The 21,724-nt window shown below is 46.3% G+C and overlaps 1 protein-coding gene across 1 annotated transcript in view; it reads right to left on the reverse strand.

Annotated features, from left to right (window-relative positions):
- Positions 1–21,724, reverse strand: part of CDC42BPB (CDC42 binding protein kinase beta) — a 709,648-nt gene that overhangs the window by 360,086 nt on the left and 327,838 nt on the right. The window contains exons 17-18 of the mRNA XM_078660224.1: positions 7,488–7,612; positions 712–817 (exon numbers count right to left, since the gene is read on the reverse strand). Of these exons, the coding sequence (XP_078516350.1) occupies positions 712–817; positions 7,488–7,612 (231 nt within the window). The remainder of the gene's footprint in view (positions 1–711; positions 818–7,487; positions 7,613–21,724) is intronic.

A 21,724-nucleotide genomic window follows, 5' to 3' on the forward strand; every position in this document is an offset into this window, starting at 1 on the left:
TTGGGGTCGTGGTCGTGCTCCAGGCAAGAGAGACACATGCGGTGTGGTTCCGTAACCGACATCAGTCGGTTACAGGAACTGCATGCCTTCAAGCCGGGCATCCCTCGTGCACCAGGAGTCGTTGGACTCAAAAATGAAGTCGACAAAAGGCGACAAAAAGTCAGTCAAAAAGTGACTGGAGGTACCGCTCTCTCCGGATCAGCGCTGGCTGGCGCGGAAAAAGACAGAACTGACATTAGCGCGCGAGGGTGGCTTTAAGTAGCTACCGCAACGTCATCCCTACGACCACAATGCCAACGACGGACGCAGAGCCGACCGCCACCTTCCAACGTACTGCTGACGAAATAACTTTCCAGATCCAGTCTGACCCCTGAGAGAAATTCTAAGGTAATGAATCTATAACTAACGTGTTTCGTTCAGATTAAAACTTTACCTATTCTATCATTACCATGAAGGCCAAAATGGAGCACGCATTAATAAAATGACCCATAAGAAAATGTCCAATCTGGGCTAGGGAAACCAACTGCACTGTTTGAAGTGAAATTCAAGATGCAATGAAATTTGACTGAACACTAAGAAATAACAGGAGCAGTTGTTTCAAACAAGTGTTTCAGCGTATGAAAAAATAATATTTAAAAATCCGTATGAATGTGGCTGCACATATAAAGAGCCATGCAAGACAAATTAAATAAAATTTAGGTGATGACTTACTAGAGTTCTTGATCCTAAGCTGTTGCTTCTTAAAGACTCAAGTTCTTCGGTCATCTTTGAGGCCAAAGCCTGAAGGTATCCACGGGCATCCTTTTCATCACTTACCCTGGAAGCACACACAACCACAGTTACACCACTTAATGAGGAACACATGTCCCTAAAACACGTTTGCATCATTTGTTTACATGGGGGGCCTTCTGCACTCTCAAGAACCTCTTTAAAAGCATTATTCTTTCTCTACAGAAAGGATTACATTTCTAAATTAATGGCTGCTAGAAGAGAGGCTGAATTTACACTCACATTCATTAGCACATTACTACTTGATTTAAAGCACAAGTTACTACTTGTTTAACGATATATCTGTAACAGACATTAGTTAGTGATGGATTCCTTACCTTAAAATATCGCCAGGCATCAGACTGGATCGGGAACGTTTTGCTTAGCAGTACCCCTGAGCGTCAGTAGGTGGCGTCCTGCGGCTCCGCGCCCGCCACCGGCGTCGTAATTAGGCGCCACCCATGCACGCTGACATCAGTTCTGTACACGATTTTCCACGCCGAAACGCAGAGCCATGCAAGATACTGACCATTGGTGCATAAAACTAGGGCCCTAAAAGGGGATGACCTTAACCCTAGTAATCAGTCGCAGAACGAGAAGGATGGGTGGGGCGGTGAGGAATCTATCACTAACTAATGTCTCTTACAGATATATCGCTACACAAGTAGTAACTTGTGCATCTGAAAGAGACACGTTTGTGATAGATTCCTTACCTTAGAATAGATACCCCAGCAATATCAACCCCGGTGGTGGGTCTGCGAACAAGATTACACCAGAACGTCACGGAGCACCGAACGGCCAAAGAAGCCGTCTATCCAGACCTGACTGTCAAGGCAGTAGTGCTTGGTAAACGTGTGCAGCGAGGCCCACATAGCTGCCTGGCAAATGTCCTGCAAAGGAACGCCACGTCCCAAGGCAGTAGTGGCTGCAGTTGCCCTGGTCATATGGGCACTCAGCCCCACACGAAGCTCCTTCTTGGCCAAGGAGTAACATGCTTTGATGCACAGAACGACCCACCTGGAGATGGTCCGTTTGTGCACAGCCCGAGCTTTTTTGGCGCCCACGTAGTCAACAAATAGCTGATCATCCACCCGGAACTGCTGTGTATGCTGCAGATAGAATGCGAGCGCACGTTTCGGGTCCAGACGATGGAGCTTCTCCTCTTCCCTTGAAGGATGCGGAGGCGGAAAGAAGATGGGCAAAGTGATGGTCTGCCCGTTGTGGAAGGGAGTGACAACCTTTGGCAGAAAAGAAGGATGGGTCCTTTAAACCACCTTGTCCGGGTGGACAGAATGGAAAGGAGGTTTGGAAGAAAGGGCCTGGAGCTCACTCACTCTTCTGGCAGAGGTGATAGCAACCAGGAAAGCAGTCTTTAGAGTGAGAAGACGTAAGGGACAGTTATGAAGGGGCTCAAAGGGAGCACACATCAGAAAAGTCAAGACAAGATATAAGTCCCACTGAGGCATTATGAAGGGTACAGGTGGAAACGTATGCGTAATGCCTTTAAGAAAACGGTTAACAACCAGGGACTTAAAAAGAGAAGGCTGATCTGGAAGCCGTAGAAAGGCAGAGATGGCCGAAAGATAACCTTTGATACTGCCCAGAGCAGAGCCCTGCTGGGTCAAAGAGAGAAGGAACAGAAGAACTTCAGAAAGAGGGGGAAGAAAGGGGATCCACAGCCTTCGCTGTGCACCATACCACAAATCTGTTCCACCTGCAGGCGTATACCGTTTTGGTGGGGGGACGACTGGCTGCCAGAATGACATCACAGACTTCGGGAGGAAAATCGAAAGGTGTCAACTGTCGCCACTCAATCTCCAGGCATGGAGGTGGAGGCTGGACAGGTTCGGGTGGAGGACCGTCCCCTGCTGCTGTGACAGAAGATCCTCCTGAAGAGGCAGACTGATCGGGGGATCGATGCTCATACTGAGTAGCTCGGGATACCAATACTCTTCAAGCCCAGTCCGGAGCCACAAGAATCACTTGGGCCCGGTCGCGCCTGATCTTCTTCAGCACTCTGGACAGAAGTGGTATAAGCGGAAAGGCGTACAATAGACCGCAGCTCCACTCGCGACGAAATGCGCCACCGAGCGAGTGCCGCCTTGGAAAGTCCAACGCGCAGAACTGATGACATTGCGCATTCTCTTCGAATAGATCTAACCAAGGCTCTCCCCACTGCAGAAAGAGCCCATGCACCACGTTCGAGTTCAGACGCCATTCGTGATCCACCATGCACCGGCGGCTGAGTTCGTCCACCCTGGCGTTCAGAGAACGTGCCAGGTGTTGAACCACCAAGGTAATGCCTTGATGTTCCAGCCATGTCCAGAGGCGCAGAGCCTCCTGACATAGGGTCTACGACCCCACCCCGCCCTGTTTGTTGCAATACCACATGGCGGTGGTGTTATCCGTGAACACCTGCACTACACTTCCCCGGACAGAGGGAAGGAATGCCTTCAGTGCAAGCCGGATCGCCCGCAGCTCCAGAAGGTTGATATGGAGCCGGGACTCCCCCGGAGACCAGAGGCATCTGATCTCCCCCTCTCACACGTGGCCTCCCCATCCCTTGAGGGACGCATCCGTCACCACTATGTGCTCCGGTTTGGGAAGGGAGAGGGATCTGCCACTGACCCAATCGCGATTCGTGAGCCACACTGTCGTGCAGCTGTCCCCACTGGAACTTCAGGTCCCACTGCAGAGTCCGCATATGCCATCTGGCATGTGTCACCAGCAGGATGCAGGAGGCCATCCGGCCCAGAAGCTGGAGGGTCAGCCTGACAGAAGCCCGGGTTAGAGGCTGAAAAAGCGGTATCATAGCCTGAATATCCAGGAACCGCTGCTGGGGAGGATAAACCCGAAACAGCGTCAAATCCAGAACCGCTCTGATGAAGGGGAGCTTCTGAGAGGGACTCAGGTGCGACTTGGGCACATTGATGGAGAATCCCAGCAAATACAAGAGGTCCGCCATAGTCTGGAGGTGAGTGACGACTGCCTGGGGAAAGCCCGCCTTCAACAGCCAGTCGTCGCGGTAGGGGAAGACTGAAACACCTGACTTGCGCAGATGAGCTGCGGCCAACACCATCACCTTCGTGAACACCCGAAAGGCACTGGTAAGGGCAAAGAGGAGCACAGCAAACTAAAAATGCTCCTGACCTACCGTGAACCGCAGGTAGCGCCGGTGGGCCGGCAGGATGGGGATATGAAAATCAAAGTCCTGCAAGTCCAACGCTACTATCCAGTCTCCAGGGCAGCCAGCACCAGAGTCAGCATCTTGAACTTCTCCTTCCGGAGGAAGCGATTAACGTCCCGGAAGTCCAAGATGGGGCGCAGGCCCCCCCTTGTCCTTCCTGGAGACCAGAAAGTAGTGGGAATAACAACCACTCCCTACTTCCTGACCGGGAACGCACTCGATGGCCCCCTTGGCCAGGAGGCCCGTGACTTCCTGACGGAGAAGAGCCAAATGATCCCCCGACATGTGGTGGTACCGAGGAGGCATGGCCGGATGGGAGGACAGAAAGGGAAGTGAGTAACCTTGCCAGATTATCTGCAGCACCCACTTGTCCAATGTAATTTTGCGCCAGTGGTGGAGGTGGCGGTGGACCCTGCCACCCACCGGCGTGGGGTGCTCCGTGAAGCTCGGATTAAGAAGGCTTAGAGGCAGAAGCAGTTGGGTTGGATGTGGACTGACCCGCGTGCTGGTTACCAGACCCGCCCCTGCAGAAGCCAAGGCCGCGCTGAGGCTGGTTCTGCACAGGCTTGCTGGAGGAGCATGGTTGGATGCCCCTGACCTGGCCACAAAAGGAACGAAACCCAGGCGTGGCAGGATTCTTTGTGGAAAGACCCAAAGACTTGGCCGTGGCCCGAGAATCTTTAAAGCGCTCCAAGGCATTGTCAGCCTTATCGCCAAAGAGGCGGGAGCCATCAAAGGGCATGTCCATGTGCGAGCCCTGGACATCGGGCGAGAACCCAGTGGAACGCAACCAGGCGTGGCGCCGCAACACCACAGTCGTGGAAATTGCCCTGACCAACGAATCAGCGGTGTCCAAACCACACCGGATGGCAAACTTCGCCGCATCCTTACCCTCCGCAATCGCTTGGGAAAGGACAGCCTGGACCACCTCAGAACACCAAGGCAAGACCTGAGCCACAGAATCCCACACTGCGTGGGAGTAACGGCCCAATTAGCAGGCAGTGTTAACCGACCCCAGCCCTAAGCTGGCTGAGAACAACCTCTTGCCAAATTGTTCTAGCCTTTTAGAGTGCTTATCCGGTGGAGCCATGGGAATGGTACTCTGCGATGTCAAGGCCTGAATGACCAGGCTCTCAGGCGTGGGGTGAATGGTGAAGAAGGCGGGAGCACCAGGCGATGACGCCTAGCGACGATTTTATCCACCGGCACCGCCGTGGCCAGTCGCAATCAAGTGCCCAAGAGGACTTCGGTGAGGGCCTCATTGAAAGGGAGCAGCGGCTCCGACGACGCAGACGCTGTCTGGAGCACCTCAGTTAAGAGGTTGGTTTTAAGGGCTACCGTAGGGTGGTCGAGGTTGAGAGTCTCCGCAGCCCAACGCAGAACCATGGTGTAGGAAGCACCCTCCCCTCCATAGTAGGTGGAGGAGAGACAAACCCCGGGTCAGAAGACACATCAAGTTCACCCGCATCTTCAAGTTCGTCCACCCAATCTTGCTCAGAGTCACACAGCGGGCAAGGGGGTCCTCGGACTCGTCCCAGTCCTCGTCCGGCTCCAGTGTAGAGGGAGCCGGTCGCGGCGGCAGGGCCGGAGCCGGAGAAGGGACAAGCGGCGCCGGCCGGGGCCGAGCCGGAGCCGCATCTCAATACGGACCCCAGGCAGGAACAAAATGGTCCGGGAACCGAGGCAGGGGTGGGATAAACTGCACGCAGTGCGGCGCCTGGGGCGGCGCCGGGGCCTGAGCCGGCGGCGCTACTCCTTGTGGCGCTGGGGCCAGAGCCAGCAGCGCAGAATCCTGTGGCGCCTGGGCTGGCACCGGTGGCGGAGACGCCAGGCCAACAGGATCTGGACATGGGACCGCGGGGCCCGAAGGAGCGGTCCATGGCAGCAAGAAACTCTTGCATCTATTCGGGAGTCGCCGACGGACCCGGGTATAGCGGTTAGGCCGCGGGACTCCCCGGCTCCAGAGGAACCACAGGGGCGGAGCCCCTATCCCCCTCGTCTGCCTCCGGGGAGCGACGGGGCGATGTCGGAGAGCAAACACTCTTCTTCGACTTCTTTTTATGGCGTCGCTTACCGGAATCGGAAGGTGAAGACTTAGAGCACGAGGAGCGACCGCTCCGGTCCTGCGAGCAGTCTCGTGAACGGCCCCTAGACCCGGAGCGGCGGTGAGAGGAATGCCAGACCTCCAGCAATTTCCGGTGCCGCTCCCGCAAGGCCTTCGGGTCATGGCTCGACAGTCCCGGGAGTCATGACCAGTCTCCAGGCAGAAGAGGCACACATCGTGGGAGTCCGCCAATGACAGGTTACGGCGGCACGACCCACAAGACTTAATTCCGGGCATCCGTACGTGCACCTGGAGACAAGAGGAGGAGACAACAGTCTCAAAAGAGTAGTCAAAAAATGACTGAGGTACGTGCTCAATCCGGATCTGCGCTTTCGGCGCAGAAAAAGAAAGAACTGACGTCAGCGCGCTTGAGTGGCTCCTAAGTACCCTCCATGACGTCGTCTCGGCGCTGACGACGCCAGTGACGGACGCGGAGCCGCAGGACACCACCTATTGACGCGCAGGGGTACTGCTAAGCAAAACTTTCCGGATCCAGTCTGACGCCTGGGGACATTCTAAGGTAAGGAATCTATCACTAACGTGTCTCTTTCAGATAAACTTGTTACCTATCTAAGACATACAGAAATACTAGTGGACGGGCAGACAAACACATACTCCTCTCTACGAATTACCACTTGACTCATGTAGAAATTTGCAAATGTCATATAAGTGGAAGTACTTCACATGTACGATCCACTCATACTGCTCTGCCCTTAAATTTCATGTACATATAAACAAAGACAGTTAGACACTTGTGATGATGGGCGCTTGAGAAGATTTAAACAATTCAAAAGGCGGCTAGCATAACAGAAGAAACAGTCACTTGGTTTCTGCCAGATGATTCAGATATTGTCAAAGGTGGTCTTCTCGGTCAGTGTTCAGAAAACTTTCAAGTACGCCTTGAAGCTAGCAGTTCATTACCCAGGCTAACGATGAAGAGCCTTTCTTAAAGAATCAGTCTGCAACCCAAGCAGTAACACTCCCTCATTACTTACAGATTTCTCCATAAAACTGTCTAAAAGTGCTCCAGCCCACACAATGAGAGCATTACTTGTGAACATTTAAGGCTAGAAAGGCTTAGCATTGCAGGAGGGAAATTATAATGTCACACAGAACAGTCTGAACCTATCTTAACACAATGTAAGTGATGTAATTTGGTTCACCAGCTGCTGACTGTGAAACAAAAAGATAGGTGTCTTATTCGAGCTTCCTTGCTTGACGACTGTGTGATTCTGGACAAACCACAAGTGTTCCAACTCTCCATATTGGAATATCTGGGATTACTTGCTAAAATGCTTAAGGCTATTAATTTGCGCCTTGTATTAACATATGCAAAGTAGAGTGAACTATGGTGATAGTAATAAAGATTTTAAAATTGCTGTCTATTAAAAGTTTCAAAAGTACTGTGAACATTTGAACATATCATACCACTGAATAATTTCTGCAATCTGAGCTTCCCAGTGAGCTACAGATTCCTTCTTTGCTGCCAGGTCTTGTAGTTCATCTTCAAGCTGCGTGTTTTGTGCTGTCAGTTTCTCAACAAAAGAACAAAGCTGGAATGCAAAGATAGAATTAGGTTTCATAAAATATGCATGAAAGTTACAAATGCATTAATTTATTGTGAGATAATATTATTTGCTGTTAATTGCTTTGCTCTGTCATGCTTATCTTTAGTAGTAATTATAACGTATTATTTATGCAGCACACAATGATACACGGATACAGTTTTGCTGCACGCCCATAAATTTTAGGATATTTCCAGATGATGCAAAAGGAAAACTTTGAAAACCAAAAACTACTATAAATCAAATCTGTTTTATTAACATAAAACCATAGCTGTGGTGGCAAAGGGAAATAGTGACAGTTTATGGCCCGACTCAGTCCCACTGTTATATTATGTAAGCCTGTGAGGTCACAGATACCTTTAACATAGGGGAGGGGTGGGCAGGTTGGCAATTAATTAAAAAGATGTTCAAGTTATCTTTATGGTGACTATACTTACTACCACACAGGATCTCCAATAATGTGGGCAAAGCTTTTACAGCTGATTCATCATGCTTTGTGGCCACAGTACCACATAGAAGGCCATCTGTTGGATGTAGCACTGCTCCCTAGCCCAGAAAAAAGGTACACACTCCAATCAATTTGTAAAGCACAGCTAATCAGCTGTGAGGGTATCCAGGCGCTAGGTAGCAGGGCTCAGTCGAAAAGCCAGGTCAAGTCTCTTCCTGAATTCATCCAACGACTGATGTCCAGAGATGGAAGGGAAGGCCGTTCTAGGACTTTGTGCCGAGGGAGGAGAAGGAAAGGCTTCCACTGTGGCTTCGGCGAAAGTAGGGTGTCCCGGCGAGGGTGGCAGAGCAAAGGTCTCCTGGCAGTTGGTGAAAGTTCAGGCGGTGGTTGATGTATTCTGGTCCTATGTCGTGGAGGGTTTTGTAGTCATGTCAATATCTTGAATTGGCATCTTTTCTGGATGGGGAGCCAATGGAGGTTCCCAAGGTGTGGGTGATGTGGGTCTGTTTGGGCATATCGAGGATGAGTCTGGCTGCTGATTTCCGTATCTTCTGTAGTCTCTTTATGAGTTCAGTGGTGGTTCCTGTGTACAGTGTATTGTAGTAGCCCAGCCTACTGGTGACTAGGGTTTGAGTGATGGTTCTTCGCGTGCCTATGGAGAGCCATTTGAAGATTCTTTGGAGCATGTGGAGGGTATGAAAGCAGGAGGAGGAGGCTGCTTTGATCTGTTGCTTTATGGTGAGCTCGCTATCCAGGATGATGCTGAGCTTGCAGCTGTGGTCTGGAATGGGTCAGAGTATGGCGGGCCACCAGGTGTCGTTCCAAGGCAAGGCGTTGTTGCCAAAGATCAGCACTTCGGTCTTGTCCGGGCTAAGCTTCAGACAGTTTGTCTTCATTCAATCAGCGAAGTTTTTCATGCAGTTGTGGAAATTGGTCTTCGATACACACCACTGCCAGTTCCTGTCATTTAAATAAAGCACACAAATGGTGCATGTTTGATCTGATAGCACAGATGGAGGTGGAATGATAATAATGGAAGAAAGTGTCTGGAATCACAATAAAGGCAACTTAATTCTTTTTTTTTTCTCTCTTTTTTATTGCTCCTATATTTCCCCTTTGTTATTTGCTAGCTTTTACGAGTGACCAGGGGGGTTTGCGTGTACACTAATAGTAGTTAATAGCTCGTCAGCTTCGAAAGGAGACTTGATGTTATACATTTTGTTGTTATACATTATCCTTAGAAAGGCGGGGAATCGCATCTGGACAGTGGCTCCCAAACTCCTGAACTTCTCCATCCGCTGGCCTAATTCCCATTGCCTATCTAACGTTGTTTTGGATAGGTCAGATCTGACTTCGAAAGGGAAGTCTGAGGCTTTCAAGGTCTTGACTTTCAATGCTAGGTTCAGTATCTTCTCTTTCAATGAGTATGTTAGAAAGTTCACCAGGATCTTTCTTGGTTTGACTCTGTTTGGGTTGAGACGGAAGGGGTCCCGATGTACCCTCTGAATATCGGATTCTATTTCAGACAAAGATTCTTCCAGATTAAGGGAGTCTTTAAGTATGGTTGCCACAAAGTTTTTTTAACTCGCCCCCCTCTTTCCCCTCCGGGATTTTTAGCAGCCTCAAGTTGTTTCTTCTTGAAAAATGTTCAAGAGACTCAACCCTTTCTTTAACAGCCTCACCCTCTCGTCGTAGAGTCTGAATCTTAGTTTCAGCATTTTCCAGCTTTGCTTTAAGTTCGCCGACGGAGTCTTCTAGACAACCAGTTCTCAGAGAATGTCGGTCTACTTTAGTCCCCAGACTCTCACACATTGTGCGGATCTCTGACTGGGTTTGTCTCGATTCCTCGAAGCATTTTTTTGACTCCTCGAATCCACTTCTGATCTCTTTCCTCATATTGAGAAGTATGACTTGAAGGGTGTCATCGCTCTCGAATTCTTCGATTCTCCCTGCACCATGTTCTAGTTCTTTAGCCGCCCTTTCTGTCTCTACTGAGTTAGTGGCTTGTTGGACTATAAGGGGCAATATATTGGTAACCTGCTCTGCGGGATCACCCATCTTTACGCCACCCGCCGGCACTTCCGCCCCCGTTGCCTTCACAACTGTTTCCCCAGTGTTACTAAGTGAGGTTGTGGAATCGAGAGCTTCAGCTGACGTGGTTGTGTTTTGTATGTTGTCCCGTCCTTGGGGTTCGATACACACCACTGCCAGTTCCTGTCATTTAAATAAAGCACACAAATGGTGCATGTTTGATCTGATAGCACAGAGGGAGGTGGAATGATGTTAATAATGGAAGAAAGTGTCTGGAATCACAATAAAGGCAACTTAATTTCACAACTGGCTCACCCATTCACAATTGGTATCAAGATTCAACAGCACAGAGGATAGAAAGGTAATGAGGGGGGAGAGTGGAGCACTGGGAACTTTTTGGTGAAAAATATTCCTATTCAAATGAAGGTCATTCAATTCATTCTGAACAAAGGTGGGATGATACAAGAGCACAACTCTGTACTGATGGTAGATTGAGCATAGCATAGAGGCACATACTGCTTGAAATTCCTTGACACACTTGACGGACGTTTTGGCATCCAGAAGGAAATCGTTCAACAGAAAAGGTTCAAATTACAAAACACCATGGGCTCATGGGTGTTGTGCATCAGTCGGTCTAAACTTAAGTTCAAATCTAAACAGACTGTAGAGCACATTGGAGAACCGAACAGTTGCATCAGACATATCACCTGCCGTTTGATGACCTCGTAGATGGTGACGGACCGTGAGGAAGGATTAATAATATTTTTTCTGTAGTCCCCAGAGGGCCAAATGGGAGTTTTGCAGATTTTCGCTTGGATCCAAGATGCCTGTAGATGACGACACTGGTCTCTAAGTCAGTTGATATTGGTTAGTAAGGACCTTTTAGGAAGGGTGTAATGACTGACACAATCCATGACTGTGACAGGCTCAATCTGGTGGGAGCAGGTGCCACTTCTGGAGGTAGGCAATCCAATATTTAGAATTTCAAAATCAAGGTCAGGAATATGTGAAAGCCACCACTGCCCCTCACCCCCCCACCCCATTAGACAACCCCCAGGGAAAAAGCAGTCTGCCCATTCAGCATGGGATCCCTTTAAATCTCAAATTCTTGAGTGTCAAGAGCAAATCACCGTGTCTCACCTTGTGGAAGTGCTCAGGACGATCTCCATGTGCTCTCTCAGATGAACACACAGTGGGTCGTCCTGAGCACTTCAACAAGGTCAGACAAGGTGATTTGTTCACCAAAACCGGAATACATATCCGGAGAGTGCCTCCACTGGCACAACTGTTTTTAAGGTTAACACTCATCAGCTGAGCCTACCACATCCACGTTTGGGATGGGGATTATGCACACGTGGAAACTGGCAGCAGGGCCTCACAACGGCAGGCACCTGAATTAGGTTGCCCCCTTCTTTCCTGTCATGAGGAAGACCTGCATGTGGAGGTTTTAAATTACCCTCACGCCCCAGAAGGGTTGAAGCGTAGACTTTTACAACCTACTTAAGACCTGTACCATATGACACCACCATCTTCCCCTTCAAACAGATGATGCATTTCTCTGCAACGTTTTACAGTCTTAAATAGAAGAATGATGTTTATGTGGACAGGTCTCAACTAACTGGTGTTAATACTATAACCAGTTTCCATGTCAAATCATTGAAACTTTCCCTTTCTTTGAAATGCTTTCATTTCTTGACCTTTCAACTATACACTTTTCACTTCTCTTCTCCCCTTTTGGAACAACCTTCCCATATCTAACTGCATAATAATGCTCTTTAATATCTTTTTCAGAAATGTTGGCATGTATGCCTTTACTACTGTTTCAATGTCGCAGGTAAAGGGGCAGGGCTATGTGTTTAGAGCTTTACCAAGGCTCAGAGAATGGACTTGACTGAGCTTCAAATATTCTTTGCCCTTTACGACGTGGGCTTTGGTGGGGGGAGGGGGCGCTCGACGTGTTCTTTCTATGTCCTAGTTAGATTAGTGCTTAATTTGAGCCAGTGGTTCCTGGTGCTCGGGACCAGCACTTAATCGCCACATGCTGGGCGGTCAGTCTTATTTAGAGACGAGTACAGCAACAGTTTATTATTCATATAATATACATAAAAATGACTACTACCTGCTGCCCAGGCCATTCCAATAGCTGGAATAGTCTGAATAGTCACACTTGCAGGAAAGGGTGGGATGGTTAGTAGTTCTTTTGGTACCGACATCAGCAGTGCTGGCAGGGGCACTAGGTGGAGCAAACTGCGGTGGCTGACGGATGAGGTCCCTGGCACTTATTGTTTTGCAGATTAAGCACTGAGTTGGATAGGTTTTCATACCATCTGGTGAGTTAAATTTACGTTTTTCTTCTGGGTTGGAATACCAAAGTAAAAAAATCAGCTTTAGAGGTATTTTTAATTTTTGCTTTGATCCTTCGCTAGGGCAGCTATACTTTAGACAGCAGCTGATAAGAGACCACACAATCACTACAGCAGTCCAATTCCCTTATTTATTGTGCACATGCCATGCTGGTTACTATGCCGAACAACAGGGGATTAATGAGTATGCGGGGTCCAGTGATCCTGTTATCCAGCTTCTGCCTATTTTTCAGTATTCTTGCATGATCACAGAGGCCGCAAGACTCTCATGGTCAGAGAGGCAATCTCACCAGGAAGTTTCCAGCTATTGTGCGAGGATAGTTGTAGAGCAGTCATGGAAGTCAGAAAATTCAGCACCACGCACAAGCACTCTGATCCTGCAGGAGGGTGAGGGGAACACTGATGCCAATTCCTCTGACTTTCCCTATATGTCTAAGCTGGAAGAAATGATTAACACTGCAGTTGATGTAGCAATACTATCAAGAGAGTACTCCTGCGCCCAAACACCAGAGATGACCAATGGAACCAGACGTTGATGATCCTGATAAAGAACCAGAAGTGAGAGGGCTCTATATCCAAGGGGTTGATTTAGGTATTTCTATTACGCTCTCATTTTTTCAGTTCAATTTAACACCAACACCACCCATTTTCTTCAACTGCAACTCTGGGATTTTCAACATTGGGTAATTTCTATGCAACATGGACTAGGCTGTATGTTTACCTCTTCGTTTATGGTACACCAAGAGCTATCTGGCATAATTGATTGCCTTTGGCTGCAGCAGCTACTTTAGGATCCTTTGTACCTGCTCATAGACACTAGTGGAGATAGTTCTCAGAAATCTCTCCTAATGAGTCTACTCATCTTGCTCTCTTGTCCCCCACTGGAAGTGATAGTAAAGAGGTCAGCAGAAGCTCGTATGCTGATGAGCCCAAGAATCCCTTTTCAGAAAGGGTAGTAGATCCAGAAGTGCTACATGGTCCACCTCCATGTACCATGGCCAAAACCACCAGCACTTTAGAGGGAGAGTTTGAAACCTGGGGGAGGGGTGGGGGCCTGGTTGGGGGGGGGGGGGGGGGGGTTGAGGGGAGATGACTAATATGGTTATTGGGTTTTTCTAGCAGTAAGAGACTGGCTTCAGCCTCTACGGACCCACCAACCCCAGCGCAAAATCTAGACTATATATCAGTTGTGCATTCAGAATGAGGCCCAGTGGGAAGCCACCAGAAAAGCTTTTTTCAGCTTGAAACAATATGATTGCAGATGCTTGCATTTGAGCCAACTGCGTCGGCCACAGGATTCAGTTTTTACACTCGTCCAGAGTGCTTTCCAACAAGTCCTGTTCCTCAATTACCTCTACACCAAAATGTTCTTCCGCAAGGGTTGAAGGATTTGAGATCTACAGAGGCTGTTGTTCAAGTACTAAGAGCAGGGCTTTGGAAGGTTTGTTAGGAAGGGTTATTTCATCTTGTTTCAGATTCATAAGGAAATGGTGGAATTTTGTCCAGTAGTATACCTAAAGGATATCAATATTTATATACCTCCTTTCAAAATGACAACTGTCCGATCCATTCTTCCAATGATCAATCCTGGAGACCGTCTGGCAGCACTGCATTTATAGGGTGTATGTTTACATGTTTTAACAGATCCAAAAACCGACAGGTTCCTGCACTTTTTATAATGAACCATCATTTCCAGTTTTCCTCCCTATTGTTTGGCCTGTCCTCAGCACTACAGCTATTTGTCAAATCTTAGCCCAGATAGATAAGAGTTTTGCATTCCAGTGGCATCAATATATTTCCGGATCTTGACGACTGCTTAATCAGATGACTCCTCTTGGTCAAAGAGTCTTCAAGATGTCCAAGAGGTCCGCAGAATAGTCCAGTCATTGGGATGGATAATCTACTGGAAAATATCTCATCTTCACCTAGTACAGATCTACAGTTTATCAAGGTTTCCTTTGGGATTGATCCGGGAAGTGAAGAAAATACCTAACTAACTACTCATGTGAAGTCTCTGCTTGTAAAGGATCTGGCAAACAGCCAGAGAATGGTTAATGTTGCAAAGTGAGTATCGGTGGAAATGCTTTTTTCGTCTCCCAGCCACTTTCAGCTCCTTTTCCAGCACCTTCTGTCATAGCTGAGTTGTAGATCTGTAGACTAAAATGCACTGCTTAGATATGACAGCATCAGAGATGGCAGCTTCTTCTCGGAAGTCTGGACAGAGGCATACATCTTGCCCTTCCAACTTCTGTGATCACAGTAACAGAAGACATTCTCCAGGTTTGTGTAAGGATTATGAACAACTAATCAATTCAGAGGAGAGGAGAAAGTACTTAAATTGTAAGGAGTACGCTTACATTAATATTGTCCAAGGTCATCTTTGTTCCAGCAGACAATCATGCAGCCTGATCCAATACCAACCAACAGGGTAGCCTGAGATCCCCTACTTTGGCATGGTTAGCCTAGGGCGTATATTGGTGGACACACTCTAATCTTCTTCATCTGTATCTATCCTCAATTTTATTTCAGGAAATTATGAGTTGTTTTGGTTGTCCAAGGCTGGTACGACCAACTAAAGCTTTGGACCAAACTTTTGGAATCCAAAGCTATTCTCAAGTATGTTGTTCTCAGACAGTATCTGACAGCAAGGGTAGGTGATGCCCCTTCTTGAGCCTGGCCGCAGTTTCTCCTGTATGCTTACCCTCACTTAGTTGATTTCAAAACCGTTGATAAACAATTGAAGGCTAACGGAATCATGTGCTGTACTGTGTTGAACTAGGCACCCCTGTTTTTTTGTTCATCTAGTAGTTCAAGACCCATGGAGCGTGCCCTTACATCTATCTCTTCTTCAGAGCCTAATCCTTCCAGTCTTATTTCTCAGCAAGCAGAGAATGGGGGTCTAGAAGTTGAGAGGAAGAACTTAGCAGCTCAAGGTTGTTTTGCTCGTATAGCTGGAAAATCAGCAGCAGTCCCATGGACCTGAGACCCTGAAGGTCTAGGATAGACAGTGGACAAATTTTTGTATCTGGTATTCTGCCAAATGGCTTCAACCTTCCTTCTGCAACCCTATGGAAATTCTAGATTTTCTACATGATGGTTTTTTAATGAGCTCAGTAGTCTCTACCTTGAGAAGGCAAAAGGTAGTGATTGCGGTGTTCAGGGGACACGGTTTTTCCCCTATCTCTGACCTTGCTCTTCGGTTTATTAAAATACATTTTTTGAAGCAAAAAGTTATTCATGCATACCACGAGATCAGGTGATGGTGCTCCCAGCTCTACAAAAGCCACAAATTGAACCTGTGAAATCTGTAACTTTAACGGCTAGGGCGCTCGACCTCGGACCTGAGGATCGGGGTTCGAGTATCGGTAACAACGCCAAACATCCTGTGATTCTGGGCAAATCACTTAATCTCCCTGTGCCTAACAAAAATGAATGTGTGTCCTCATGTAACGTAATTGGTGCTATGTAAAGCGCTCCGATACCCGATTCGGTTTGGGTCAAGTTCGCGCTATATAAAACTCTGCAAAAACAAAAAAAACAAAAAAGTTAGGGTTGAAGAGTCAGTAAACTGGGTGCTTTATAATGATAAGAAACTTTTTCCTACATTGTTTTGCACACAAGGTGGCAATTCTACCCTCACCAGTGTTTCTACTAAAAGTTACTTAAATTATCCAATGTTTCTAAGACATTGTTGTACTTTCTTTCTCCCCAATACAACTTTGTACGGAGAGAAACGCTTGAATTTGCTAGATTCACTTTAAATCCTTGTACATTTATTTGGAGAGTACTGCTTCCTTGCAAAATGCAATTTTGTTTGTTGCTCTCCTATTGGAGCAGGATACTAAAGGAATTCCTTTTTTGCGGGTAGTCCAGGGTCGTTGAACCATAGGCATCTCAACATCCTGGGCTCTTTCAAAGGTGATTCCCTCGAAAATATTTGCTGTGCAGTCACATGGTCCTCTCCTCAGACATTAATGTCACATTTTAAAGTGCCAGGAGGGAGACTCTTTCTCAGCTGATTTTCCTACGCATGTTTTCAGTGCAGTCAACTTGTGTTATCTGTTCATTAAAATTGCTGTTTCTGCTCAATTTTGCTCACCATTTTTATGATTCTTAATGCCATGCAGGAATTTATGAGCAAATATATATAGCCTTGCTCGTTAAGGACTAGGAAGAGGAAGTAATGACCTGATAATTACCAGTAATCTTCATTTTCATGAGCAACAATCTTCCTCATCACAGTCCTGTTTCCTGCCCCACATCTCCTACTTAGGTTATGCTTCAGGGCAATGCTCTACGTTGTAAAAATAGGAAGGAATTTGAAATTATTTCACTTTTCTTTCAGCTGGAGGGGCAGGAGCTAAGATTAGGCACCATAAATGACTTCGCAAATTATGATTCTTACATTTGTGAATTCTTTACAACGATCGGTCAAATCATAGGTTTGTGGCCGAAGGAAGGACTTCCATAGGTAAGGATTACAACAAGAAAAGGCTTGGGCTCATGTCATTTTCTTACTCAGGAGTCTCTCTTGAGATTTGCTGAGCAAAGACTTGGTAAGTTACTCCAGAGTGGAGTGGCAGACTCTTCAGGAGATTGGAGGCAGGTCTGATGGGGGATGACATGTCGTGTATCTCAATTCAACACGGGTGACCGCAGCCCACATATTCAGGCCATCCCAGCACTTGAAGGAAGAGAGAGAGAAAGAGTGCACAAGCACAACAAATAAAGACAGTGGGTTGGAAAAGAAGAAGGATGTGTTCCTGATCAGAAATGTGATTGCCCTTTCACCCCAGTATATCCCAATGATGCTAATTATTTCTCTCTCTCCTTGCAGCAGCCACTAATGCACTTATGCTGCATTAGTGTTGGGTTAAGAATTCCCTTTTTAGTCACTTCCCCTATTCTTTTATTTTTTGTTATGGGCATCGACAAGTCGACCACCATTTGGTGCTATGTACCGACGCACCCCAAAATGGTCGCCATGTTTAGTTTCTTTTTCCCTCTTGGACTAAAACTGGCAAGTATGTCTTCCTCTTCTATGCACACTCCTACCTCCCTTTGTTGCAATTCACCTCTTTTCTGGGGAGGCAGGAGGGTTGAATGCACATCCAGATATTTTCTCCAACTGCATAACTACTCCTACAGGCAAGCAATCATTTCGTTTTGCAGACTGAATCTTTTTGGGATTCACATTTTATGCTCTGATTTTGTAGCAGTATTCTCCTCGCTGGGAGGCTGGGTTGAAATGAGTGTGTGTTTGCAAACAGATGTCTCAGTACTTTTTGCCCCACCTGCGCTTCCGTGTTAGCTTGGATATCCATGCAGTAATATTTTGTGAAGGTGTGCATGGAAGGCTATATACACACCATGCCAAGGTCTTTTTGTACACATTCGCAATGAAATTGAGTGTAAGAGAGATCCGTCCTTTTAAATACTGCATTTTTCTCTTTTCTTTATCCTTTACATAAACTTATTTCTGGGATAACCATGTTTATCTAGTTTAGCGGAGTGCAGCTGGGTTAGTGAAAAGTTAAGTTGAATTATGTGTCTAAGGAAAGGTTTCAACTGCAGAATGTTTTCCTTCCTGTTCAAAAAGCACTAAAGGAAGGCGTTCATCTCTCACTTAGAATATGCCTCTTTACTCTGCACGCATTAACAACGCGTGCCATTACCCCACATTTTTTACTCTGCAAAATCTTTTTCAACGCATTACATTACAACCTGTTGTAACGCAGGCGTTGGAAAGAATGTTTACCCTCACCTGGTCTTGTAAACTGTCATCGGGGCCTGGGAACATATTTAGAGCTGATGCTGTACAGATGTTCTCATAAGATTAGATATAAATACTACAAACACCCCATTGAGTTGTCAAGGTCAGTGAGCAATGGTTTGTTTAAGTCTAACCATACATTGTGAGAAATTAAAGAAACCAATCAACTGTTGTTAATGATAAATGGCAAGCTGTCTGAAATCTTCCTGCTACAGCTGCATTTCTCAAGGACCTTTGTGTTTTATGATAATCTTTTGTTGAGATCATGGTTTTTCACTATTTCCTATGTGACTACAAATGTATAGAAGCGGAGTAATTTGTAAGCTGGAGCAGACTCTCTGGTGAATGCTCCACTGCAGCAGCAGAACCAGAATAAATGATACTGGAGATTCCCAGGACCCACTCCTCAGTTATTTGAAGACTTTTTTCAATTCAGTCTTAACAATTGGTGGCCATTATGGGGATGAACAGGGGACACCCCAGTCAGTTCTCAGCACCAAGGTGTAGAGGCCAGCGTGGACTCCTACAAATCCCGAAAAAGTGCACCTCAAAAAAAAGACTGGTTTCCTGAGTTAGCATCTATGGGGGACCACTGTGTGACCTTGGACAGATGAAGGACATAGTATGTAATACATTTAAACAAGAGTTACAGGAATTTAGACATGCCAAGAGTAATCAGAAGAGTAATGAATACTGGGGTGAAGACACTGGCAGAAAGTAAGGCTTTTGTGGCACAACGTTCGGCACCGCAACAGGAGAAGGAGGCTGATCCAATAAAAGAGGGACTTTGGTTAGAAGGCTTCCTCCCTACAGTTAGACTTAGGCTGGTGATGAAGGGAGAGCGAATGTTGTCAAAGTACGGTAAATGTAGGATCAGGAAAAAGCAGAGCCGTAGAGGTCAAAGAGTGACACACCAAAAGATTCAGAGATGGAGGAAGTTAGCCCAGCATTTGCTACAAAGTGGAGATGGCTCAGTACTAGTTATATTGGAGACAAGAGCACTAGATGGGGTGGTGCATGAGATGAGAGATTTGGGATATTGAGCACATAGCAATGCTCTTTTCTTCGCTCAGCGGCACCGTAGTGATAAGGAGCAGTTAGTAGCACCATGGGACACTGAATTAACAAATGACTGTATGGAGCTGGGTAAATGGGATAGGGAAGTAGCTAGAAGTTGGATAGATAAACTGTATCCAAAGATATGGGAATGGAGGGATCAGGAAGATAAATGGGAACAAGAGATAAAGTAAGGTAAAAAAACAACAAAAGGAAAACGAATTAAAGATGTAAATTCAAATACCATGGACATCATTTGGAGGAAGTCAGGGGTCGCAGCTTTGACCTTTCGCTTGCTTCCTGCCACTACTGGCAAATCCTTTGCAATCCCTGGACTCAGAGGGGGCACAACCGTTGCCTCCTCGGAGGCTAGGGGTCATAAAGGAAGTGCCTAGAGAAGCAGGGAGCAAACGAGAGTTCACTACACCCCTTACTACCTCTTAAATGACATCCATGGTTTCAGGTCAGACAGTTAAAGAAAACTCACGGTCTGGGGATGGGACTTCTAGAGCCTGACACTAACCCTAGTAAGGCTCTTACTATGAGGGAATTCTGCTGGAACAGCTACTGAGCAGTATCATTATGTTTATACACAATGGACCAAGATGGACCTGTACACTTTTACTAAAGAATACCCTAAATTTACGAGAAAGTTCTGACACATGGTATTCGAAGGTAGAACAGGTACTGAAATTAGGCGATCGGACTTGAAAAAACCTCGATACTATGTATTCCATAATTAAACCTTCAGAACTGTGGGCTTGGGTTAAAACTGATCAAACGCCGCAGTTGCCAAAGGAAGAGCCAAAAAGATAAGACAATAGTTCCCTTTTCCCAGGACACTTTGGACCTGCCACAAAGGGTTCTAAAATGTCTCAAAGAATTGGTACCTTGTAAATGTATTGATAGGAATAAAATATTTCAGCTAGTTCAAAAAGAGGATGAATCTGTTCATTGCAATCATTGAGAATATGAGGAAGGCTTTTAAGGCCCATAGTAGGATGAATGTAGATGAACCTGGTTCTACTTCTGCCTTAGTGAATGCATTTATACAAGGACTACTTCCCGGTGTTAAGAAACACATCGAGACAGTTATTCCAGGGTGGTCAGTGGAACCACTTGATAAGATATTGGCTAATGCTCAACATTGCTTTGAGTTTCAACAACAACAGGGGAAACAACAAGAGAAGCAAAGAACGGATACTAAAACCACGTTGATGGTTTAACAGTTATAGCAGCTTAATATCACCAATAAGGGACAGGGCAGAGGTTTCCGTGAAAGCATCAAGACCCCAAGAGGAGGAGACTTCAGGAGACGAGGACAGGGTAGGTGAGGTAAGGACGGGGTAGAGAGGCACCCCTGCCCACACCCCCATCAGACCAAGGATGTTGTATTTGTGATAGTAATCATTGGCTGAATGAATGTTCCAATAACCTCAACAATTCCCAATCTGGTATAAACCCACCCCAATGCAACATCCTTCCCTGCTTCCTGACCAAGGACGGCATCAAGCGCAATACATAAGAATTATTTTGATCAGCGAATCAAAAGACCTCACATGAAATGACTGCCTATGGCGAGGTATGTTATGAAGCATAGGGGTGCCCCAGAGGGGAAATAGAGGTAGCAGTGCCTGCATTGTCAGTTCACCAGACAGGTGATTATGTTGAAGGAGAAGATTATAGTCATAATGTATTTGTTTATTTATGTATGAATTTTATATAGTACAATCTGAACGCTTTACAGAGTAAGCACAAACAATAATAACATGAGGTGTGTAACGGGTGCATAGAGATAAGTATAGTAATGGCTACAATAAGTACACCAATAATAAACATGAGGTACATAAAGGGTACATAAAAATACATATAGGAATGGTAATAAAGTAAACTGTATACAGCGGGATATGGAACAAAATTGCAGAACGTACTGTGGTTATATAGAGCACTAATAAAAATGCACAGCAATAATTGTATAAAAGAAGAGTCCAAAAGACCGTAGGATTCATGAGCGCAAAAAATCCTGAGGTACATATTAGAGAGAGTTGCCAGGGAAGGGGGAGTAGATGCATAGATTCGCCCGAGGTAGTGAAGGCACATTGAAACTTAGCACTAATGTTCAAGGCAACTTGGCGCTCTACAAAGTAGGAACAATATCAGTAACACGAGGTACCGAGAGAGAAGAATAAAAATAAATAGTACACCAGGAATAATGGGATATATAAGCAAATAGCAGCGGTACCCGTGTTACATAGGAGTGTAAATAGCCGTACAAGTATACAGTAGAACAAAAAAGAGTGCAATTAACAGTGTACATAAAAGTACTGAGCTAGTTAAGTGGGGAGGATGCAGGGTGGGAGGACTAGAGGCACAGTTTTGCCCGAGGCAGCGATGCGTAGTATAACAAGGAGGTAAACTAAGACATAGGT

This window comes from Lissotriton helveticus, chromosome 9 (genome assembly GCF_964261635.1).
Source record: "Lissotriton helveticus chromosome 9, aLisHel1.1, whole genome shotgun sequence".
NCBI lineage: Eukaryota > Metazoa > Chordata > Amphibia > Caudata > Salamandridae > Lissotriton > Lissotriton helveticus.